Source organism: Nelumbo lutea, chromosome 4, assembly GCF_056320005.1.
Source record: "Nelumbo lutea isolate HS-2025 chromosome 4, American lotus-T2T, whole genome shotgun sequence".
NCBI lineage: Eukaryota > Viridiplantae > Streptophyta > Magnoliopsida > Proteales > Nelumbonaceae > Nelumbo > Nelumbo lutea.
In genome coordinates this window covers 8,278,467-8,304,500 of record NC_142687.1, presented here as the reverse complement: position 1 = coordinate 8,304,500, position 26,034 = coordinate 8,278,467, and the positions used below count along the sequence as shown (strand labels likewise).

The 26,034-nt window shown below is 40.5% G+C and overlaps 1 protein-coding gene and 1 long non-coding RNA gene across 2 annotated transcripts; both read right to left on the bottom strand.

Moving 5' to 3' along the window:
- Nucleotides 1-471: 471 nt before the first annotated feature.
- LOC148853726 (uncharacterized protein At3g49055-like) lies at nt 472-19,144 on the bottom strand. The gene is made up of 6 exons (XM_088985646.1): nt 19,022-19,144; nt 16,791-18,732; nt 16,600-16,676; nt 16,156-16,267; nt 15,516-15,632; nt 472-967 (listed from the first exon to the last, which is right to left on the bottom strand). Exons 2-6 carry the CDS (start codon nt 18,192-18,194, stop codon nt 617-619), a joined length of 2,061 nt encoding a protein of 686 aa, XP_088841772.1. The 5' UTR covers nt 18,195-18,732; nt 19,022-19,144; the 3' UTR covers nt 472-616.
- A 2,722-nt stretch (nt 19,145-21,866) lies between these two features.
- LOC148853725 (uncharacterized) lies at nt 21,867-24,100 on the bottom strand. The gene is made up of 2 exons (XR_016112473.1): nt 23,644-24,100; nt 21,867-23,016 (listed from the first exon to the last, which is right to left on the bottom strand). It is a non-coding gene; the product is annotated as an uncharacterized LOC148853725 (long non-coding RNA).
- Nucleotides 24,101-26,034: the final 1,934 nt, after the last annotated feature.

Below are 26,034 nucleotides of genomic sequence, written 5' to 3'. Positions count from 1 at the left end.
GGTTTACATAACAATATTGACTTCAGACGGCTGGATATTGAACCATCACAATACAGAGCAAGTTGCAGGTGTTGCAAAAGGCACTAATTTGGGTTTACAATATAAATCTTCTTTATTGCTTCAACCCTCAGCTGCAAATTGCCACGAGTCAAGAATTGCAATTTTGGTTACATGCAGAGAGGACAATTTAAGCACCAGTGAAAAGAAGTGATCTATGCCGAAAAAGAAAAAGAAAAGAAATGATGTGTTAGAAATTGAAGGGTTTTAGACATTAGAAGAGCTGAAGAAAAACCAGAAAAGACATGGGTTAATGTAGTGAGAAATTATTTGGGAGCCCATAATTTAACAATGGATATGGCAGTGAAAAGATCGAAATTTGGAACGGAATTCAGGTAACCGAGCCCATATCGTTTGGACAAATCTTAGTTGAGTTAGATATGCACGATGCCACTGTGCTCAGAACACGAGAAATATAATTAACCTTCTACTGGTTGCTACTAAATGTATATATGAACATGAAGAATGAAGATTTGAAAAATTATACAAAAAACAAAACTTGATCTATTTTTTCATTTGTTAAGACTGAAGATTACAAGAAATTACATCCACTATCTACTTAGAGAAGTGGTTCTGACAATTCCATTTCATTTGATTGCTGCTGTTGCATCTCAGCCTGCTGGAACCCAACAAAGTTAATCCCTAGCCATTGCCATGGCCAGCATGCATATCTCTGCCTGTTTCTGTTCCTTGAGTCTTCCCGGGTATCAGACTCTTCAAGCTGGTGAGTAAGCTCCTCCACCCTATCCCTCAGCCTTGAAGCTCTCAAGTCTGCCAACCTCAAAGATTTCTCGGCTGCATCTCTTGCTGCCATGGCCGCAGCAGCTGTCTCTTCCTTGAATTTAAGCTTTTTCTCTGATTCGATCATGGCCTGCTTTGCCTCATCCAGTTCCTGCCGGAGGGATGACAACTGCAACATCCAAATCAAAATCATTTTTTTGGGAAGGGACAAACAGATTATGCATTAAGAACTGTAGAGAAGCATTAAATATATAGTAATATTTGTACTTATGTTTCAAAACATTTTCTCGTTGGTAACAAAAATAGTCACAAGTTGCAATTAATGCCAACGCAAGTATGTGCACTGAAATTATAAAAATCGCACAACTTAACTCAATCTTAATCCCAATTATTTGGGATCAGCTACACAAATACCTTCAAATTATACAAATTGCAATATTCGAAAATTTTGCAACTACTTGTAAAGGCATTGGTTCAGATAATTTTTTAATACAAGTCAAATGCACCAAAACTATAGAGCCAATAATAAGAAAATGGAGGCAGGGCACTTGTGCCATGGGATATGAGCTACAAGAAGATGGCTTGGGCTATAAGAATGACGAGTTGCAGTAAATTTTGTACATTCATGGGAGAGTATGTTTTCTAAGATTTTGCAGATGAACCAAACTCAAAAAAAAAAAAAAAAAAAAAACAATTGGAGTTTTATCTCATTCAAATTGAATGAACTTAATTTTAAGGAGATTTTACCAAAGAAAATTTTAGGAGATTCTAAATCTTCCTTGTCAGGTAGTATACCCTCAGGTGCAGAGTCAGTTTTCTCATGGGGGACATCCATCATATATGTACTTGGCAAAAATCAAACAAGTTGCTTTAGAAAAAGCATGGAAATATCTATTGTTTTGCCTGAACACCAATAAAACAAAACCAAGGAAAAACATGTAAATTCAAAGCTGTACCATAATATCCAAAACAAGGATATGATTATTCATTGCACAAAATCCAGGACAGAAGTACTTATTTCTTACCTTCCTCCAAATATAACTGTGATGTTTGTAAGCCAAAGCTCTCTAATATGCATATAGAAATGACCAGTACAGGGGTCACATAAATAATCTTTGTTTTTTTTTTTTTAAATTCAATACATACCTTACATTCTTCCTATATTTTCTAAACATTTTACAGTGAGGCTTCTCAAGAATATTTATCATACTATATCTTTGTTGAGAAACAATAAAATATCATGGGTTAAAAAATAACCTTTGCACAACATAAAGTCATAAACAATACAAGTTGTATCCTAGAAGTATCTAAGTAGTAACGAGTCTTAAGCATAAAGAAGTATTCGCATATTATAGATTTAAAATAGAAAGCATTTGCAAATTTTTCTTGACCATTTCCTAACTGAAATAGTTGAACACTTACTATTTTCTCCTTGTGGTATATAGACATATAGTAGTTAGTCTTTAGAGGCCACATAGAATGAGATGATTCAACCTTGGTTTTTCATTGCATTTGACAATGCAAGTACATCATCTAAAATGGATTTATCATAAAAATATTAAGAAAAATGGAAGCGAGATGCTTTCATTTTTGGGCACTATTTGGTTAAAACAACATCCTTCTTTGCTTCCCAAGGAGAGTGAAATAATGGGTTTTGGAAACTATTTGGTTAAATTACAACGGAAAATGCAAACCAAATACAAATTTTCAGATGTTAACTGCATCCCATTTGATGGTTCTGTTTTCCCGACAAGTAGCTTTTTTTTATCAGTGAATTGTATGACTTATTAACTCATACCCAAAGATAGTACAATTTAGGGAGAGGCACGAGATGCAATGATGGGGGTGGATTTTGCCCTCCAATGACATTGTGACACATGGCACCTCAGAACAACTAGGTGACACCCGGAACCACTCAGGCAACAACTTACCAAGTTAATGGTGTCCAGTTTGGCGGCCTAGCACAGGCGCGACCTGGCGGTCTGGCACATGTGCCGACCTGGCGACTTGCAAGACATGCTAGCCGACGAATTCGGCATGCATATCCAAACACTCCCACGATCCTTGGAAGTTGGCCCACTTGCCGAACGATCTGGAGGGTGGTCAACGTGCATGGCGGTTACCTCTAGGAATCTCGGACCAGTTAGACACGACCTCCAGGGGCGGTACATGAGCAAGGCCTATATAAAGGCACCAACCCCAATGACAAGGGGGCAAGTGAGCAAGCAAGCAAGTAAGCAAATTCTAACTCTCATACTGTGTGATTTTTAGCTCACGGTTTACTATGAGAGTACTGACTTAAGAATCGGAACGACCTCGTCGAGTTAGTCACCCCGGGTCCTCTGACATTTGGCAGCTCGACACCTGGTCAGCCCAGCACCTCATAGGCAGCTCGGCACCTCACAGGCAGCTTGCCACCTGGTCATCTCGGAACCTCATAGGCAGCTTGCCACCTGGTCAGCTCGGAACCTTACAGGCATCTCGGTACCTCACAGGCAGCTCACCACCTGGTCAGCCCATCACCTCACAAGCAGCTTGCCACTTGGTCAGCTCGCCATCTAGCCTGCCCAGCTTGACTCAGCTCGGCAACCAAAGTTCACTTCGACCTAAGTCATCGGCCACTTGGAAGCAAACCAAATGACGAGGTACTTAGCCAAAAATTCGATACTTAACCAAAAAACAATTCATCAATTGGCGCCGTATGTGGGAAACGCTACAAAAAGCCAAGTTCTCATCCTCTAAAAGGCTAAATCCTCTTCTTCCAGAAAGCTAAGTCCTCACTTTTTAGAAACTAAAGCTCTCGCTTTATAGTTTCCGTATTTTATGAACTCAAAGACTATGCAGGAAGTTGATAGCTAACAAATTAAGCAACTCTACCAACTTTATGTCAACTCGGATAAAGCCTCATCATTCCTCTTCGCGAGGTCCCCTCTACAAAGATGGGCTCTTCGTGGCTTCCGCGGGAGTTGGCAGCCAACAGATTGCATGGACGCCCTTGCTGGTTGAGCCTTCCAAGGCTCCCATGCGAGCTGGCGACCTAAAGTCAGTAGTGCTGCCCCCGTAGGTCGAGCTCCTAGTAGCTTCTTGTAGGAGTGGGTGACCGGCGTCACGAGGCTGATGCAGTGCAGCCATAGCACTAAAGTACCGAACTGGCAGAGACCTCGGCACCACTTAAGACCCAATCGCTTCTTCGGCATGGGCAAAGTTCAAGAGTGGACTATGAGTCGCTTCGAAAGCCTAAGGGCCACAATACTACTTAAGACCCAGTCGCCTCTTCGGCATGGGCAAAGTTCAAGAGTGGACTATGAGTCGCTCCCAAAGCCTAAGGGCAACAATACTGCTTAAGACCCAATCGCCTCTTCGGCATGGACAAAGTTCAGGAATGGACTATGAGTCGCTCCCAAAGCCTAAGGGCCACAATACTGCTTAAGACCCAATCGCCTCTTTGACATGGGCAAAGTTCAGGAGTGGACTATGAGTCACTCCCAAAGCCTAAGGGCCACAATACTGCTTAAGACCCAGGCACCTCTTCGGCATGGGCAAAGTTCAGGAGTGGACTATGAGTCGCTCCCAAAGCCTAAGGGTCACAATACTACTTAAGAGATCAAGGAGAGTGGACTACGAGTAGCTCCCAGAGTGTAAGGGCCAAAATACCGAACTAGCGAAGACCTCCTCACCACATAAGACCCAGTCGCCTCTTCGGCATGTGCAAAATCAAGGAGCGGACTGCCAGTCGCTCTCAGAGCCTAAGGAATTAAATCGACGCTTACGAGCTCATCAAATTATTCATTCCAGGCCACAAGGAGAAATGTACTCCCTTCGCCGAAGTTACTTTTAGCTCGGGAGTGGGGGGCAAATGATGAGGGCAGATTTTGCCCTTCAATGACATTGTGACACATGGCACCTCAGAATAACTAGGTGACACCCGGAACCACTCAGGCAACAACTTGCCAAGTTAATGGTGTCCAGCCTGGCAGCCTGGCGGCCTGGCACAGGCGCAACTTGGCAGTCTGGCACATGTGCTGACCTGGCGACTTGCAAGACGTGCTCGCCGACGAATTCGGCATGCATATCCAAACACTCCCACGATCCTTGGAAGTTGGCCCACGTGCCGAACGATCTGAAGGGTGGTCAATGTGCATGGCGGTTACCTCTAGGAATCTCGGACCAGTTAGACACGACCTCCCGGAGATCTCGGGGGCAGTACATGAGTAAGGCCTATATAAAGGCACCAACCCTAATGACAAGGGAGCAATTGAGAAAGCAAGCAAGCAAATTCTAGCTCTCATACTGTGTGATTTTTAGCTCGCAGTTTACTATGAGAGTACTGACTTAAGCATCGGAGCGACCTCGCCGGGTTAGTCACCCCGGATCCTCTGACATTTGGCTCCATGCAGGTCGCTAAAGAACAACGAAGCTCATCACAGGCAGCTCAGCACCTAGTCAGGCCAGCACCTGGTTAGCCCAACACCTCATAGGCAGCTCGGCACCTCACAGGCAGCTTTCCACCTGGTCAACTCGGAACCTCACAGGCAGCTTTCCACCTAGTCAAGGAACCTTACAGGCAGCTCGCCACCTGGTCAGCTTGCTATCTAGCCTACCCAGCTTGACTCAGCTCGGCAGCCAAAGTTCACTTCGGCCTGAGTCATCGGCCACTTGGAAGCAGACCAAATGACGGGGTACTTAGCCAAAAAATCGATACTTAACCAAAAAGAAATTCATCAGCTACCTCCCCTCTAAGGAGGGGAGATGGAGGAAACCATCAACCCTTTAGTTAAAAAACATAACAAAGGATAAAGAAAATTACAGAGAAACCCAATACAAGGAAACCCGAGTAGCCCTTTGTTTAGCAAGATAATCAGCCAAGGCATCAGCTGATCTACCCAACCACTGAAATCTAACTGTCATGTCCCTCAATAGCTATTTAACCTTTTTTAAAATATCCTTAAAGTTCTAAGTGACAGTACCCGGGTCAGCCAACCATCCTACTACCACCTTGGAATCTCCTTCAATTATTAAGTTTTGTACTCCAAGTTGATAAGCAATTTGTACCCCCTGTGCCACAGCTAGGAGTTTAGCCCTCACAGAGTCTCCTATTCCCACCAGTCCCGAAAAAAAGACAATGATGTTGTTGTTCTCATCTCTCAGTCCACACCAATCCCAGACGATCCTGGGCTACCCTGACTACTTCCGTCAAAGTTCAGCTTAACAAAACCCTCCATCGGCGGAGTCCAAGTTACTTGAACTCTAGGCAATCTAGAGGAAGTAAGGGCAACTGCAAACCAGTTCCTCATTAAATCCTCAAAGGAATAATCTTCAAAGAGCTTAAGGATTTCAGCCACACAATAGTCCTTGTAAAAATACACTCTTTGACCTCAAGAATGCTTCTTTTGTTCTCCTGAAAAATTTTGGAATTTCTCCCTTCCCAAATAGTCCAAAGGAGAGCTGATCTTATACACTTCAATATAATTCTCCCTCTTTTTGTGGTCCACACAAAGGTAGATGGGGAAAACAACAAATTTACCTCAGCTGGCAAGTTCCACCTGCACTCAAACAAATCAAATACCAAATTCCAAATGGCTGCAGCAAAAGGACAAGAAATCAATAAGTGGTAACAGTCCTCATTCTGCGCTTTGCACAAAATACAGCGGTTAGGGGATAAACATAAGAAGGGTCTTTTCTTCTGCAAGTTATTCATCGTATTGATTTTACCATAGTAAACTGCCCAACAAAAAACAACTATTTTTTGGGGAATAGGCCTAGACCAAGTGAAGTAGGGGTGGAGGACTCGGTGAGAGAAGACTTGTTAGTAGAATTTGTAGAGAAGTTGGGTTGTAGGTTAGAAGATTTGAATGTGTTGAAAGAAATATTATAGAAGAGGAAGAAGGAGATCAGAACAAAGAAGAGGAGATTGAGTGAAGTAGAGAGATTAAAGAGAGATGTAGGAGACAAGATTCTCAGGGTAAAAGGAGATAGGAGGAAAGGGGGAAAGTAGTGGAAGGTGGCAAGGGGTTTAAATAAGAAGTGAAATGAAGATTCTTAGTTGGAATGTGAGGGGAATTGGGAGTGCAAGGAAGAGGGCGACAATAAAAGAGGTAATAAAACGGTTTGACCCAGACATTCTGTTGTTGCAAGAGTCTAAGAGAATGGAGTTTAATAACAATTGGGTGGCTGCCCCCTCTTGGGGTGCATCCGGGGGGATTGTAACAATGTGGAAGAGGGATATGGTTGAAGGCCTGGAGGAGTTGATCGGAAAGTACTCGGTTTCCGTGAAGTTTAAGCAGTATGAGGGTGATTTTACGTGGGTTCTCACAAATGTTTACGGACCGAATGACTACAGAAAGAGAAATGAGTTGTGGGAGGAATTGGCGGATGTTAGAGGGTTGTGGGATGGACCCTGGTGCATGGGTGGGGACTTCAATGTGATTAGATTCTCGGAGGAATCCAATAAGGTTAACCAGAGGGTGACAAAAAGCATGAGGAAGTTTAACAGCTTTGTGGATGACTTTGAGCTTAAAGAGATCCCCCTAGCCCATAAGACATTTACTTGGTCAAATCTCCAATCTAAATCCATTTGCTCTAAACTGGATTGTTCTCTATGGATTGGGAAGATCATTGGGGAACCTTGGCTTCTAGAGCTCTTCCAAGGGTGACCTCCGATCATTGGCCCATAGTGTTATGTAAGGAGGAAAGAAGGCATGGAGGTCCTACCCCCTTTAGATTTGAAAATATGTGGTTACTCCACCCAGGGTTTACTAACAAAGTGAGGGAGTGGTGGTATGAGTATAACCCATTGGTGGAATGGGAGGGGATGAAATTCCATAAGAAACTTCAATATTTGAAAGCAAAAATCAAGGAGTGGAATCTGGTGGAGTTTGGGAGGATAGAAAAAAAGAAAGGGAGATCTGTTGGATAAGATTGAAAGCCTTGACTCTAAAGAAGAAATGGGAGAACTTGGAGAGGAAGACAATAAGCTCGGGAGAGATTTAAGAAGACAGTTAGAGAACTGCCTGCACAAGGAGGAAATTAGCTAGAGGCAAAAATCTCGATGTAAATGGGTGCAAGAGGGGGACAGAAACACTAGGTTTTTCCACTCTCTAGTAGATGGCAGGAGAAGGAAGAACCTGCTTTCCAAACTGGTAGTTGATGGAGTTGAGCTAGTACATCAAGAGAAGATTGTTGGGGTTTGTGTGGAATGCTTCAAATCTATTCTAAAAAGGCCTGTGTGAAGAAGGGTGTGGGTAGAAGGATTGGATTGGCTAGATGTAGGGGTGGAGAACAGGAGAAGGTTGGAGAGAAGCTTTAGTTTAGAAGAGATCAAGGAGGTTGTATTCTCTATGGATAGAACAAAAGCCCTAGGGTCGGATGGGTTCACAATGGCTTTTTATTAGGACTATTGGGATATTTTGAAATATGATCTTTTGCGGGTGTTTGAGGAATTTTTCAGGAGAGGAATAGTCAATCCGGGTGTGAACTCTACATTTATAGCCTTAATTCCAAAAAAGAAAGATGCTTCCCACTCGAAGAATTTTAGGCCAATTAGCTTGGTTAATAGCCTGTATAAGATCATTGCGAAAGTGTTGTCTTTGAGGCTGAAGAAGGTTTTGCCAGATATCATTGCACACTACCAAGGAGCTTTTGTGAATGGAAGACAAATTACTGATTAGATTTTAATTGCTAATGAGAGTGTGAAGAACTTTAAAAGGGATAAGAAGAAGGGAGTGGTCTGTAAGTTGGACTTGGAAAAGGCTTATGACTTGGTGAACTGGGAATTTTTGAGGAAAGTTTTGACTAAATTTGGGTTCGGGGATAGATGGTGTAAGTGAATCATGGGTTGTGTCCGGAATTGTCATTACTCAGTGCTAGTGAATGGGACAGTGGTAGATTTCTTTCCAGCCTGTAGGGGTATAAGACAAGGAGACCCCCTTTCTCCTTTATTGTTCATTCTAATTGAGGAGGTTTGGGGGAAACTGATTCATAGAGCAGATTCTAGGGGGCTCATTAGAGGCTGGAGAGTTGGGAGGGTGGAAACCCCTCTTACTCACTTGTAGTTTGCTGACGACACGATTCTGTTTTGTGAAGGCGGTAATGTGAGTTTTATCAAGAATTTATTTGAGAAAATATCCAACTTGAAGGTTAACCTTGGGAAAAGCTGTGTTGTGGGGGTGAATTTGGAGGAGGGAGAGATCAGGGAGAGTGCTGAAGTGCTGGGGTGTGAAGTCTCAGGGTGGCCTTTGAACTACTTAGGGTTGCCTTTAGGTGATAATCCTATGAGAGAGAGCTTTTGGAACCCGGTGGTGGAAATGTTTGAAAAAAGACTGGTGTCATGGAAAAAGAACTACCTCTCTCTTGGTGGGAGAATTACTCTTATTAAGGCCACGCTTGCTAATTTACCTATCTTTTTCCTGTTGGTGTTTAAAATCCTAGCGAAGGTTGCTAATAGATTGGAGAAGTTAATGAGAGATTTCCTGTGGGAACTGAGAGAGGAAAAGAGGGATCATAGTGTTAGTCGGGAGATAGTTTGTAGGAGTAAGACTTGTAGTGGTTTGGGGCTTGGGAATATTAGGAAAAGGAATATGACTTTGTTGGGAAAGTGGTTGTGGAGATTCCCCTTGGAGAAGGAAAGGCCATGGCTAGAATAGTGGCAAGTATTCATGGGCTGGAACATAATGGATGAGACGCTGGGATCAGAGCTAGGACCACAAGTAATTCTCCTTTGAAAGCCATTCATGACCTACTACCAGTTTTCTCCCCTAATATCAGGTATGATTTGAATTCCAGTAACTCCATAAAATTCTGGGAACAAACCTGGGTGGAGAGTGCCCCTCTAAAGTATCGGTTTCCTTCTTTGTATGCTCTTTCTAATCTGAAAAATGAGCCAATATCGTCTTTTACCACCCCGTCCTCTTCCACTTCTGGGATTAGGTGGAATTTGGGTCTAAGAAGGGATTTGAGGGACTCAGACTTTGACAATATTTTGAGCCTTACTGCAATTCTTGATAAGGTTGTCTTAGACCCCACTAGGGCGGATTCTAGAATTTGGACACCTTCTCCCAACGACATTTTTTCTTGTGCTTCTTTCTTCAAAGTCTTAAGTTAGTCCACCAGTCCTACCTTCCCTCCTTTTCCTATTGATGAGGTTTGGTGTAGAGCAATACCTCCTAGGGTTGGTAGTTTTTGTTGGGAAGCCTATCTAGAAAGAATCAACACTGGTGATCTACTCCAAAAGAAGAGACCCAATATTTGTTTGTCACCTCAGTGGTGTGTTCTTTGTAAAGCGGATGAGGAGACTGTTTTCACCTACTGGTGTCTTGCCATTTTGCGAGGTCAATTTGGGAATGGCCTTTGTCCCTATTTGGATGTAGTTGGAATACCCCATCAGACTTGAAAAGGCCTTTTTTCCCCTTCTCTTTTCAGGTGGCGGATAAAAAGGGGAAGGACAATGTGGAGAGAACTAAGGGTTGCAGTATGTTGGGCACTTTGGGAAGAAAGAAACTCCAGGATATTCTCAGAAGTTCAGAGAGGAGCAGCAGATCTGGGGGCTATCATTCATATTAGGGCGGTACAGTGGCTGAAATCTTTGGAGCTTTTCACAGATTATACTGTGGATGACATGTTGAGGAAGTGGGGTGAAATTGCAAGTTGCACACAGACTAAGTCAGTAATGAGTGTGGCTTGGAACCCTCCACCTAGTGGATTCGTGAAACTAAACTTTGATGGGTGTAGCAGGGGAAATCTGGGACAATCGGGGATTGGGGGTGTTTTTAGGGATGAAAATGAGGTCATTTCTGCCATGTTCTCAGGCCCAATTGGAGTGGGTGGCTCCCTTAGAGCTAAGATCTTTGTAGTTATGGAAGGAGTCTAGAAAGCTAAGGAGTTGAACATCAGGAAACTCTTAATTGAAGGGGATTCAAAGGTGGTGATAGGGTGGGTGATTAAAGATCACAATGGCTTATGGAAGTACAATAATGGGAGGAGGAAATTCAAGTGGCTGGTGTGGGAGATGGAAGTTAAGATATGTTGGGTTAAAAGATCGGCTAATTCCCTAGCTAACGGTTTAGCTAAACAAGGGGCAGAAAGGGATTCACATTTTTGGGCTAAGTTGTAACTATGGTGTGTTTTCTTTCTTTTTTTCCTTTTCTTGAGGTTCTTTGTTGCTCTTGGAAGATAAGTGTGTTTGTCTTCCTATTGTAAATCTTCTATTGATGAATTAATGAAAGTGTTATTGATAAAAAAAAAGCCCAAGGAGAGGAATTGGAGCAAAGGGATTTAAAAAAAGACGCACAAGTAAACGACCCTTTCGGAGTCAAAGTCAAAATCCTCCTATCAGAATTGAGTGGGTCCAAGCAAACAGAATCAAGTAACAATAAGAGCTCAAAAGCTGATAAGGATTCCTCATCCCTCAACCCTCTACGGAAGCCAAGGTCCCAATTTGTTCACCAAAGCAAAATTATCATTTTAAGCTCTAGATTAGTTTTACCATTAACTTGCCTCCCTTCCTACAAAAGATAAATGAATAAATAGTCAAATAAATAAAAGAACATCTCTCTTATTAGCCTAGAGCACAATGACCTGAAGGGCTATAACTCAAAACCGGAGATCCCTTTCTCCTACTCATGAGTTTGACTAGAATTTTGGTTTTAGAAGAGGTCTTTATGAATCAAAGACTTCTCTTGCTATCAGCCTGATGGAATCTTTGAAAGGGACCTTTCTAGGTAATACTATGCCTCCTTTTATGCTCTTTGGTCTGCCCCTCCTTTGGTGCTTACCCAAAGCTTGTGGTTTTTTTGTTGAGAAGCATTTCAGGAGAAAATTAACATCTGTGGTGTCCTTCAAAAGTGGAGACCCAATCAGTGCCTCTTCCAACATGTTTGTTTTCTTTGCACTATGAGTGAAGGCCCAAACTTGTTTCCTCGAATCTGTGGTGCAAGTGAGGAAGGCCCAAACTTGTTCTCTTCCAAATGTTTGATAAGCAAGTGAGGAAATAGTGGTGGCAGGGAAAGTCAAAAGGGTTGTTGTTGTCTTGGTTGGCCTCAAATTCCTCATTTGAAGAAAGGCCTCTTTTTTTACATGGGTTTTTTATTTTGTAATTAATCAGAGGTATCTTTTTATAACTTCCCCAATGTACAGTCAGTCTCCTGTTGTACATAGGTGCTGGCTCTTTTGGTGACATCACCCTTTCAAGGTGCTTTTGTGGAAGGTAGGCAAATTGTAGATCAAATTCTAGTGGCTAATGAATGTATTATGGAAAAGATAAGGAGAGGAGAGAGGTGTTTGGTGTGTAAAGTGGACCTAGAGAAAGCCTATGATCTAGTGAATTGGAAAGTTCTTATAGAACTACTAGAGAGGCTTGAGTTTGAAGCAAAGTGGAAACTATGGATCAAAGGGTGTGCTAGCTCTGTTCATTACTCAATTCTTATCAATGGTGTGGCAAAAGACTTAATCCTGGCTAGGCAAGGAGACCCCTTATCACCCTTCCTTTTCACCCTAGTGGCAGAGGTCCTAAGTAAAATAGTGGTGAAAGCAGATCTATGAGGCCCTTTCCAGGGATGAAGAATTGTTAGAAATCAAGTGATGGTCTTCCATTTCAATTTCCTGACGACACAATTCGATTCTGTGAGGATGTTATTTTAGAAATGGTGAAAATTTTGAAGATTTTGATTGATAACTCTGTAGGCCTAACTAGATTGAGGATAAATTGGAGTGAAGTCAATATTGCAGAGATCAACCTGGAAGAAAGGGAATTTCTTATGTTTGCTGAATTATTAGGGCATGAGGTTAGAAACTAGCCTATTACTTAGGCTTGCCTTTGGGAGGGAACCCTAGAACTGATGGATTTTGGAAGTACTGGAAAAATCACATTGATAAGAGCCGCATTGGCACCCGTTTACTTTCTCTCCACTTACCATATCCCAACTAGGATAACAGGACAACTTGAGAAATACACGAGGGACTTCCTCTAGGAACTAGGCGAGGAGAAGAAATATCACTTGGTAAAATGGGAACAAGTTAGCAAACATAAGGAAAAAGGGGGCCCGGGGCTAGGAAGCATTACCACTAGAAATACTGCTCTACTAGGTAAGTGGTTATGGAAATTCCCTTTTGAGAGAGACAAGCTATGGCACAAGGTAAGGGAAGCATTCATGGAATGGAAGGTAATGGCTAGGATGCTAAACTTTCTTCCCAGTCCTCTTCAGCTTCTCCTTAGAGAGCTATTCATGAAGTCTCCCCTATCTTTCTTAATTTCATCAGGTTTGATGTGGGAAGGGGTGATAAAGTACGGTTCTAGGAAGACTTGTGGTTAGGGGAGACTGCTCAAAGACCAATTTTCAGACCTCTTTGTTCTATCTACTTTCAAGGATGAAACTGTGTCTAGATTGGTATCACCTTCCCCAACTGGCTTAAATTGGGATTTAGGCTTCAAAAGAGGGTTAACGGATAATGAGCACCCCTCCTTGGTCCATTACCTGATCTTTTAGGACAAGTGTTCCAAGACCCTTCCTTTGAGGATTCTAGAATTTGGTTAGTATCACCAAATGGTCTATTACTTGTTCTTCCTTCTTTAAAATCCTTGTTTTGCCTAACCCTCAAGGGGTGGACTTTCCAGTGAAAGAAATTTGGAGTAAGCCTATCCCACCTAAAATTCAAGTTTTCTACTGGGAAACTTTCCTTGGTAAGGTAAATACTTGTGACATGCTGCAGAGAAGAACTTATACCTGCTTTTCTCCTCATTGGTGTTTCTTATGCAGGTGAAGTGGTGAGATCCTTTCTCATTTACTTATCTCTTGCTCCTTTGTGCTTCAAATTTGAGAGTTTTTCTGTTCTCTTTTTGGGTGCAAGTGAGACCCCCTCAAGATGTGGTGGGATTGTTTAATCCTAACTTCTTGAGGCAATCAAAGAAAAGAAAGAAATTTCTCTGTAGAGCCACTAAAGCAGCAATTTGTTGGGTGGTTTGGGAAGAAAGGAATAACAGAATCTTCTCTGAAAAGAGTAGGCCTCTAGAGGAATTGATAGACTGCATAAAATTAAAGGTGGAATTATGGGTAAAGACATTGGATAGTTTCCAAATATTCTCCATCACTGACATCCAAAGAGCCTAGACTGGAATAGCACAATCATTGAGAGAAAAAGATAGGGTAAGGGTGGATTGGAAACCCCTGGAAAATAATAAAGACAAGCTGAATTTTGATGGAAGCTCAATTGTAAACCCAGGGTTAGCAGGAATAGGAGGGGTAATTAGAAATGCTAAAAGGAGGATTGTAGCCTTATATTCAAGGCAAATTGGTCTAGGAAATTCATTGAAGGCTTTACTGTTGGCACTACTACAAGGCCTCTGGTTAGCAAAGCAGCTGGGTTTCAGACGGGTTGAGGTGGAAGGGGACTCAAAAGTAGTTATCTCATGGGCTAATTGCAAAAGACATACCCCCTGGGCTTTCAGACATGTGATAAGGGAAGTGGGACAGATTGGTATGGATATAGAGGCTAAATTTAAATGGGTTAGAAGTACATATGGGTTAGCTGATTCCCTTGCCAAACAAGGAGGTATGAGGCAGCAATTATTTTGGGCTACTATGTAATTGGGATTGAAAATTGGGGATGATTTTCCTATCATCAAGCTGTATTATTTAACTCTTTAATTGAATCTAATAAATAAACATATTTTCTGCTGGTCAAAACAATTAAAAATATCCCATTATTTATTGGAACAGTATTCATTAGTAACTTTATTGTCTAATCAAATACAACATTTGTTACTATGTGAAATTATTTCCTTCCACTTTTAAGAGCCATAAGCTAAATTATAATACTTGAACAATACAGCAAAGATGCTCCTAACCTAAAAGGGCAAAAACTATTGTTGCACAAAAGCCAGGAATACAGATTTGAATGGTACAAAATAACAAAGTAAAACAGAGATTTGAAAAGCAAGAAAAGAGAAAGAAAAAGCATAGCACACACAGATTTACGTGGTTCAGCATATAGCCTACATCCACAGAAATGGAGGAGCAGAAATCCAATATAGAAAACTGAAATGGAGGATATAATGGTTGAGCAACCTCTCTCACACAGAAAACCCTAAAACCCAATACACTCAAGCTTTTACTCTCATTTCCTTCATGCCTAACTCCTAAAGACAATGAGATACAAATATGAGAAAACCCTAAGCAACATAACATATTCAGATTAGACCCATGAACAGAAAATGGGTCACGTCCACACCACCTCCACATACCTCAATGAATTTTTCCCTTCAGGTTTTTCTCCACAAATGTAGGGTTGGGTCATGGAGCGGGCCATAAAGGAGAATTCAAGGCACAACTCAGCAATTGTGCATGGAAGATATGTATTATCTTTTAAGAAACACTAGCAAGCAGTTCATTGCACATGCAACATGCTATATGGGACTTGTGAAAACCCTTCCATTAACATTCTTTTCATTGCCCCCACCTCATCTGTAGCATGTTGCATATGCATCTAAGCTTCCTGATGGCATAAGGTGTATACCTGATTACATCAATGCTCTATATAATCAAATAACCATATGTCAAATTTAGGGAAAAAAAAAAAAAGATGTAGAACCAAGACCAACATGTCTCTTGATAGAGAGTATAATGGCAAGACTAGATTGATGTATACGACCACAAAAAGTTGGGAATAAGGCTTTGTTGAGTTAAGGGGGTTCTAATACTATCCATGGTATACTTTTGCCAGCATACCTGTTGCACAAACTCTTGTTCAATAGATCGGCCTGCTGCAGCTTCTTGCTCTGCTGCCATTTTCCATCTTGCAATCTCTTCTTCAGCAGCTGCAATGTCCATCATAAGCCCTTCAATCTGTGATAAAAAATAAGTTCATTCAACACAAGTATGAATTAATGATAGTATTTATTTATTTGAAAATACGTATTTATGACCACATCCTAATGTCATGATTTCTAGAGGCTGTATGTTCTGAAGCCTAATAAACCTAGCACCTATGCCATGTACCAAGGCAACACTGCTCTCAACTACAATTCTACCTAACTCTCTATTATCTAATGATGGCGCGATATCTTTTGCACTTGATTTGATTGAATTAAAACAACCAAGCCAATCTAACTAATCTTAGCAGTAGATGAATGGGACAGAAAAGCAGTTATAGCATCACTATATCTATTAAAAGAGTCTCAACTATTCAGTGGAAAGAAAGATCCAATGGAGGGGGAGGAGGAAGAAAAGGCTAAAAGATAATGGACCCTTGTTTATCTAAATAGAAGACATTACCACCAACAAGAGCAGTTCTTTCCATAAAGAGGGACCATGCTATCCTTATTAGAAGATGCTGTTAATAGGTGCAGTTTTCTGGCAAATAACTTACACTTTCATTTGCAACTCTCTCCTTTTCTTCCAGTTCTTCTATGCGATGCTTTCTTTGACTGAGCTCCTTGGTTTGAACCTCCATATGTGATTTAAGTAGACTTGACTCTTCCCTTAATCCAGTAAAGTATTATGCAAAACAAAATATTTTTAATGTCAAAGCACTAATCACAATGAGAGGTATATTAGTATCATTAAACAAACAACAAACAAATATATATATTTTCCATCTTGCTCAGTCAACCAAGCATATGAGTGCTGTTACCAATACTCAGATTTCAAAAACCCATCTTCACCCACAGACCAACAAACATTGTGTCACTTGTATACTCCAAAAACAAGTAATGAGAATGTGATTCCACTTCCTAATATCACAACGCTTTCCTATATGGTCATCTTTAATTATTTGCATGCAATATATACTTCAAAAGAATATCCAAGGTACCTAAGTTCATCCACAGAATGCCTTAGCTCAATAATCTCCTGCTGAGACTCCTTAACTATATTCTCCAAAGCACCAGCCTATATACAATGCAAATAACAAATTTCAAAATTGGAGAAAACATAAGGAATTAAAAGCTAAGTAGGCACCACTTGTAAGACATAGTTTAAGCACTGACAATGGTAACAGCTTACCAGAGTATAGACTTCATCCTCCTCTACCTCCACAAAACCTAGTTTATCATGGGAAGCTGGTTTCTCACCATTCACAAAGAGATTACCAAATCTGAAGTCCACCCCTGCCTCTTTCAAACCATTTTCTGCAACTTGTAGAACCTCAGTCATTTTGGATGATGGATCTGATATCATCCTTCTTGATAGAGCACCTCTAAGTAATGATCCAATGTGTTGTTTCTCCTTCACCAACCCATCAACAGTCTCATTTAGACCTTTCACTTCACGACTCCTCTCATCCATTTCATCCCTTATCTTTTCTGCAGCTATTTTAGTCAACACATAAATGGATTCCATGCCAGCCAAAGAAGCATGTAAATTCTCAGTCATGTCCATTTCTTGCGGAAGGAACAAGGACTCTGACAAGTCCAACTGATCTGATTTATTAGCATCAACCATCTTAATAACATCATAAATCTGGTCATGAATTTTTGATACATAATTCAATTGGTCAGCCAGTAAGGGCTTCTGTGAGTCCATTTTCGATTCCATGCTCCTCAACTTAAAGTCATATTCCTTAACCGTCTCCCTAAGCTCCGTTGATTCTCTCTCCAATTCATTTATCCTTTCAGACACCTCTTTATCCATCTCCGATATCTTTGTGTCTTTCTCAGCCAATGATATGGCCAAGTTCTCAACTTCAGATGTTTTCTTCGCAATCTCCTGCCTCAAACCACTAATTGTTGCTTCAAGTTGAGAAACTTCAATTGCAATTTCATAATTTCGATGTTCCATCTGTTCACGAGCATCATTCCTAGACTTTATTGCCGTGTCAAGCTGCCTCAAAAGCTCTTCAACAATTTCATTACTTCTCTTGATAATGCCATAAGCAACAGTTGGCAATCCGGTGTACTTCTGAGATCTCGGGAGCCCGGTCCCGGAGAAATTTTTGAAATTACTAACCTTTCCAGAGATCTTCTCTATCCCAGTGACAAGCAACTGAGCAGCAACTTCGATCTCCGATCTTGACGAGTCCCTTGCTTTAACCGCTTCATCAAGTTGCCGCGCAGCGTCATCTCTCTGCTTTAAAAGCTCATCCTTGAGCCTCAGAGCCTCCGTTAATTCCCCTGATATCTTCTCATTCGATCTCAAAGCGTTCTCCTTTTCACGCAATGCTTCGTCCCTCTGCCTGCCACTCTCATCTCGCTTTTTTATTGCCTCATGAGTGAGCACCTTCAAGCGATTGAACGAGACCTCCGCAGCTTCTCTAGCTTTACGCTCGCGCTCGAGTTCCGCAAGAATCTCTCTAAATCTCTCAACGGATATGTCCTCTTGAGGCGGTTTGTCGAGGATGGAAGGAACCGGATCGTCCCCTTCAACATCGCTGAGAACCGCGTCGGCGTCTTCATCACCGGCGCTCGCCATTTCATTAAACAGGTCACTAGTGTCGTCCGATCAAATATAAATCCATCTTAGCTAAGAGAATTCTCCAATTAAAATATAAACAGGGGCTCTTCTCTTATATCTATTATCAATTTCTCTATAATAGACGTAAAAAACAAAAACCTAAAGTTGGAATTCGAATAAGAAATGTCCAAGAAACTGCGTTGTGATCGGAATCTGACAAAACGATGCCGGAAATTCGATTGTTATATAAAGAAATTCAGATTACAGAAGATAATGGATAAGAGACCCGGCTGAGTCTAATCTAAACTTGTAACTCTTTATCGCGTACCGTAGAGGGAAAGGTTGGAGCGGAAAAGAGCGCAGAAGAGAAGAAGAACAATAGCTACCAACCAGTCTCCGTCTCCCACTTCTATTTTTCATCTTGATTTGAGGAGTAATTGTTGGGCACATCTCAATCTTAATAGCAAATGTGCTAAAAGACAAAAACACCCCAAAATATTGTGGCCGTTTATTTCTTTTTTTGTCTTTTCACTGCCTGGATCTGGGACCTCTCATCCTGCGCACATTACGTATATGTTAAATTGATACAAAGATGTTCGTAATGGGCGTTTGTTTCATGGTTTTCAAAACCGGACCGGTTGATCAAGCAGTCAATCGATTTTGTTTCACCCTAATAGTCAGGCAATCGATTCTATTTCACCCTAAAATCGTTATGAAAAAAAAAAAAAATTATAGTCGGTAAGGATAACTTTTGGGCTCTAATATTAATAAAAATAATAATTTTAATAAAATTTAAAAATAATATTAAATAAAGGCAAAAAGACTATTTATCATCTTTCTCTTACATATCATTCATCTGTTGCCTATCTCCCCATTGCTTCCGTCTACCTCTACTAACACTTTTGCCCACCTCTGCCACTACCTCTGCCTAATGCTGCCATTTCCACCTTTGCCTTCAGAAGTTCTTAGAGTGACGTCGCAAAAGCCCAAAAGCCCCTAGTCAAAGGAAGGTCCTAGTATGTGCTTCTCGTTACTGGATTGAGTACCAAGTGAGGAAGAAGTCGTTGTATGGGGTCTCCCAGGAGCCTTCGTTCTCCTTGAATAAGGTGTTGGCGAAGGGTGACTGGTCGTAGTTGGGGACGTCATGGGGTCCTGAGAGGCCCCAGAAGGGGTTTCCGGTCGCCTGGGCGTGTTCCTATAGATGCTTTAGCATGTTCTTGTTGTAGCTCTGGAATTCTCTTGCTCCTGTAATCTTGCCACCTCTTGCCGATGGCCGAGAAGGGTACTGGAGCTCTCCATCCGGTCCTAGGCTCATTGAAACATCCTGAGGAGATCACAGAAAAAGCAACCATTGATAAGAACCGGTTCTAGCAAATAAATAAATGAGATGGGTTGAGACTTGAGAATGAAGACTTGAAGCTTACCACGATTGTAGAGACCATGAGGTTTGAGAATGAAGATTTGAAGCTCTACAGGAATTCCTGGTAAACCTGAACTAGAGTCTTCCCATTGAGGAGGATGGGCAAATTGTCCACTACCAGCAACAGACACTCTTTGTAGTGCCGTCCCAACCAATTGGTGAAGAAGATGTCTAGTTGTGCTTCACCAATCTTTGACACCAAATCAGGGAGTTCAATTTTGGCTTGTTTGGTGGCATGGAAGCAGAGAGACACGCAAAGCTTGAGACCCGCATCTCGGACCATCTCTGCAAGCTCAAGATATCCCGACCAGTTGTACTTTCCTCTGACTTCCTTCTCGGCTATCCCCCACCATATGGGAAATTCAACCCCTTCTACCCCCAAGAGCTCCAGAGCTTTCAACCCTGCTCGATTGCTCTTACATGGTTAAGTGTGTTGTCGTGGGAAACAACATCCAGAGGAAGCTCAACAAATAAGCTTAATCCATCTTCCTGCATCAAAAATAATAATTAATTTCAATAGATATACACATATTTCTCCGATGAATTAAAGTTGAGACCCTAGTTTATGCAATTCAAAATGAACAGAAGGAAAGAAAAAATAACACTTACTAGCTTCTATCCTTTCAGCATCACTCTCTCTTCGGCAATTTTCTCCGATCCGGAGACCTCCAATTGTGTTGCCTTGAGAGAGACTTGAATTTCAGTTGTTGTCAATCTCCTAGCAAGATTAAAACAAACCTTATTTTATTTTATTTTATTTTATTTTTTGTGAAGATCTGCTTGGAAATAAAAAAACCCAAGCTTCCAATAAGGTGAATCGGTAGTTCCGATCTTCACCTGAGAGCATCCAATTACTTAAACCTCCATTTCAATTCACAAAGTAAGGAAAAGGAAGGAAAAAAATGAAAACAGTATGATGGATAAGAGACTGAAAGGAAATAAACCTTACAAAATTTATAGAACCCTAGAAAATTGGCAGAGAAACAATATAGAAGAAATCAAAGTTTTAATTCGTTTCAGGAATCAGGTCAGCTGCTCTGCTCATGGATTTAAGAATCAAAGTTTTCATTTCGATGCATTTTCTTAGGTGATGTTAGGATTTAGGAATCTTCTAATCAGAAATGCCACGTGAGGGAAAGCAAGCGGAGGTGGGTGGGGGTGGAGGTGGAGGCTTGTTGGGCAGAGGTGGCGGTGTTGGGTGGAGGCGTTGTTGGAGGTTGCCGGAGGCAGCGACGAGTTGCGGCGGTGATGAATGATTTGTAAGATGAAGAAGATAAACAGTATTTTTGCCTTTATTTGATACTATTTTTTAAAAAGTTATCATATTTTTAAAATTTTATTAAAATTATTATTTTTATTGATATTAGGGCCCAAAAGTTGCCCTTATGAGCTATAATACCAAAAAATATATAAAAAACATTGATTTAGTTTTAATTTTTATTTTCCTAAATCAGAACAGACCATTCATTTAAACCATACAGTAAGACCATTTGACTCCGGAATCAGTCCCTAAAGCAGTCCGATCCAGTTTTTAAAACCTTGGTTTAGATTGCTATTCTTTCTATACAAAGTTTTTGTTTGTAGTAAATCCCTGTCGGAATGGGAACCGGGAAGTGCCAAATCTGTTTCCATCCTTTTTTTTTTCCTCGCACAATGAGAAGATACAAGAATTTACTTGGATTATAGAGTTGAAGCCCAATGCATCGAAATTACTGTATGCAAGGATAAAAATATAAGTTGATATTATATAGTCACATTTAATTTTTTTTATTTCCACGAAAATTAAGATAAGTTTAATATCAGTTATAATCATATTCATATTCTTCTCTTTTTTTTTAATGCAATATTCTTCTCCTTTTATCAATATATAAACAGTTTAATTTCAGTTATGAAAATAAATTTCTAAATTATTATTATCATCGATAATTATAGGTGTCAAGTATGACCTGGTATAATTACAACAGAAGCAATTGTCCCGATTAATAATTGGTTCAGTTCTAGGTCTATCACACTGTCTGTCCCAATTAATAATCAGAACAACCCTTTGACAGCTCTACGCATTGTAGGACATCCAGTATTCTAGCTTTGGATGTTCCAATTGGCCCAACAAATAACATAGCTGGTTGTAGCGGAGACTTGTGATCTAATCCCTCCTTTATCTAGTTTAATTGAGAGATGGCATGGATGTATTGTGCATAAATGCTATGTACATGCTATAAACAGGACACTGCAGCCATATTATGCAGGAGAAAAAAAAAAAAGAATTACAATGTTCTTAAACCATCTTTTTGGACAGTTTTTTTTAATAAAGGCTCAATTTCGAAAGATTATAAATACAAATATGTACAATGAGAAATAATACAAAGGATAAATTATAAAAAACCCCTTTTATATTATAGTGTTAGTGATAAAGTCTCTCATATATTTTTTTTTATTGACAAAGAACCCTCTGAACTTTAGCCGTTACACAAAGACCCCCTTCCGTTAATGTTCTATTAGTTAACTTGAAAAAATTTTCATCCAAGTGTTTAAAAATTTTTAAATGTCTAAACTACCCTTTTTATAATACTGTTCACGCGACAAGTTTCTTGAGTCCGAACAAGGACGACGGAATCTCGCCGGAAAAATTGTGGAGATCCGTACATGCGGCTAGATCGGACGACAATGGACCGGTAAGAGCATTAAGCCGGAGGATAAGCGTGTGGAGTTGCATCAGATTTCCGAAGACTCCTACAGGGATTTGGGCGATGAGTCCGTTGCCAGGAAGACGCAAGACGGTGACTCGGTTTCTCGCAAGTAATGCCTTGCCACCGACAAGGACTTTGCTCGGTCATGTTCCACGAGAGCGACCTTCCACCGACAGCCAACCGGAGGGCGACGAGCGCCGTCTGTTCCGCTGCAAGATACTTCATGTTCGTCTCATCTCTACTACAACCACAATCAGACGCTTTCTGCATCCATCAATATCCCGCCGTAGAGATAGGCAAAGCACGCCAGACCATTAGAGCATTTTCCTCTCAGAGACCGGAACACGAGTCAGAACTCACAATGTCGAGCGAGTGATGGGAACACCATAAAGCTCAAAGCTTAAAAGGGCAATGGTGAACGGAAAATACCTTCTGCTTCGCTCGAGCCGTGCCCGTCTGAGAGAGCGCAACAAGCGGCGGGATCCCACCTCTCACCAACAATCCTCTGTTCCGTACACTGTCCGCGCATAGTTGCAGAAGCGTCAGTACCGCGAACTCTTCCCCTTTCACCGACCGTCTTCGATCGCTTCAATCAAAACTGCAATCCCTCCTTCTTCAACTATGTCAGTTTTGTCCTCTGGAATTGCAGCTAAGCTGCTCAGAACCACCATCGCCTTCTCCGTCAAACCGCTCCCCTGCTCTGGAATCAAGTCCACCAGCGGTTTCACGGCTCCTGCATTAACAGCCCTTTCTTAGTTCTGTTTCGTAGAACGGAGCTCGTAGAGCGTCGTAAACGCGTCTTTCTTCCCTCGAATTCACTCGCCCAAACCCACTCGCGAGGATCTTGACTTTTTTCCATGTTCAGGTCTAATTTCAAGCTTTCATCACTCTGTTGTTTGTTTTGTCTATTTCTACTTGTAGAGAGACTGTGATTCTTCAAAACATGTGCTGTTGTAATCTCACCATTTTTGTGTGTATAATGTTATGTCAGATTGCTATTACTGACTTCATGGTTAAATTTCTTTTTGGGCTTCATTTATTTTTCCAAAAAAAATGAAAATTTCCCATCTCAACAGAAAATATTTGTTGATACGCTTCATTTCTGTTGATCATGAATTCATTTAATAACATTACAATTTTTTTTTATAAGAATAACTTTACAATTAGTTTCAGTCTTTCAGACCGTTTTAATGTCTTGGAATTCAATCCTATGTTCTAGTATTGGTGTTTCTAAGTTATTTTTTCTGGGTTTTTACTCTACATTTTCTAAATTCTGTGGTCTTTTTGGTCTCGGAATAATTGTCATTTGGGTCCTTTTCTTTTTGCTTTGTTTTCGTTTTTCTCTCCTTTTAAAGCTTACCTGCTTGGTGATCACAGCATGGTTCCAGTAAATTGTCACTTAAGAATCAGTATCTAGCCTTTAAAATGAGCAAAGAGACCAACGGCAGGATATCTCTGCGTTCTGCTTGAAACCTTGTTGTCTTCACGAGAGGCTGAGTATAGCTGATGCTGCGTTCTGCTTCGACGTTGTGGAAGTGGTCATTCGATTTTTCCATGATTTCTGGAATTGTTATTTTGGTAAGAGGGTTTTGTAGAGAAGATGAGAAAGGAGCTAAATAAGATCCGGGGTGAACCGGCAAGGGCACCGGAATCTTTTTGTGCATGGCCATGATGGAAGGGAAGATAATCAGCAATCAAAACAAACAAAATTACTCTGCAAGACCATACATTCATTTCTTAGGTTAAATAGGTTTTAAGAGAAAAAGGGCAAGAAAAAGAAAATAGAAAAAATTTAATGGGGTATTTTGATAATTTAATGCTTTCCGTTATCTTATTTAACAGCCAAGGGCATCTTTGTTTAATGGGTAAAGATTAGAAGGGTCTCTATTGCAAAAAGAAATACAAAGGAGACTTTATCACTAACCCCATAGTACAAGGGGTCTTTATAATTTATCCTAATACAAAATACAAGGTTTTACAATATACAGACTTGTATTTATACTCGTTCCGCACTGAGCCAAAATATTTATACTCGTTCGGCACTGAGCCAAAAGCACACAATAAGAGAAACAAAACCACACTAGAGGCATTCAATCTTCTTCCAAAAATAAATTCTCCAACGAAAGAGGACCAATAGATACACACCCAAACCTTCTTGCTTGGAACAATATTGGGCGGCAATACCATGAACCACAAGATTAGTATTCCTGCTAATCCAATCAAAAGAAATATTAACAAATCTAACAACCAAGGATTTGATATCAGAGATGATGAGATAAGCTTCTCCATCAACATTGATGGGCAGACCCGATAGAAAATCAATTAGCTCTTTTGAATCTGAATCAACAATGATAATGATATTTTGAATTTCATAACTAATTGCTTCCACAAGACCCCTATGCATTGCCATAACTTCTAAAGAGATAACACTCAAAGCCCCTTATTGATATTAGAGATTCGACAAATGAAAATAGATTGAAAATCGATTTACCTAATTTATAAACAGCTGAAAGACTGTAAGAATAGACAAGCTAAACGGACCTTTAGATACACCCCACTCTAACTTATCATCTCTTACAATCCAGCTGAGAGGGATATTCTGGACAGCCTCTACTTAAACTTCTGTAAATACCCATCTTATAACATCCATCTTCCAAGTTCTAGAGTGTTGATTAATCAATTCATTCACTTTAGACAAAATACAGCCCTCTAGCTTTGAAGATTGAACTTTGAAATTCGACGATTCGCAATCATAACATCCATCTGTTCGACGATTGAAGATTGAATCGTGCAGCATAGTTCGACGATTCGCAATCATATTAATTTCATCTTATTGAAGGTTGAAAAGTCTGGCCAGGGTTAGATCTAGTTAAAGATCAACCTTAACCCAACCTGTTTTGTTGAACTCCCAAGGGCCCAAATCGATTAGCTTTGGGTTGGATAACTTGAATTAGGATTGGGGATTGGGTTGTGTTCAGGATGGCCTGAATTCTTTAGCCGATTGCACTTATTTCCTAGATTAATACGATATTAGCATTATATATGTGTAAAAAGACATTTATATCTAAAATATGATTTAGGTTTTCTTTACCCTAACTTTTTTAGGGTTAAGGGAGTATGTCTGCTTTAGCAATTTAGCCCAAACAGTCAAACCGAATGATCATACTTGGCCGGAAAATTAGGTCAACCTCCAGATCAGTTTTAAAAAAAAGGTGATGTTTGACATCGATGCTCCTGAAAATCATGGTCATGTTGGAATCACATTACCGAAGTTGGTGATTTTCAGGTCAAAATCGATTTTTGAAATAAAATCTTTTCAAGGATCATTTTTTGGTGATTTTTTTATTTCTAGCTGATTTCGGTTTTTCGAGTATCACATGACACCCAACATGGCATTGAATAATAATTCTAATGCAAAAAAATGCCCTTGAGAATTAATACCAAACAAACTCAAAGTTGATTTCTCTAAAAATCGACTGATATGACAGAAATGATACTAAATAATAAAATTTACTGATTTTTGAAAAAAACATTAATTTAAAAAATCACATGTTTTAAAAAATTGATAAAAAAGAATCAACACAATGCCAAACATCACCTAAAACTTTGTCCCCTATCTGCTCATAATTCTTGAACAACCAACGGTGCATTGGCCAGTAGGCAATGGAGGCCCATCTAATTTATAAAGGACGCGTGTAATGGAATGCTCCGTGACTGCTCTAATAGTAAAGTCTAACACAACTCTAATAGT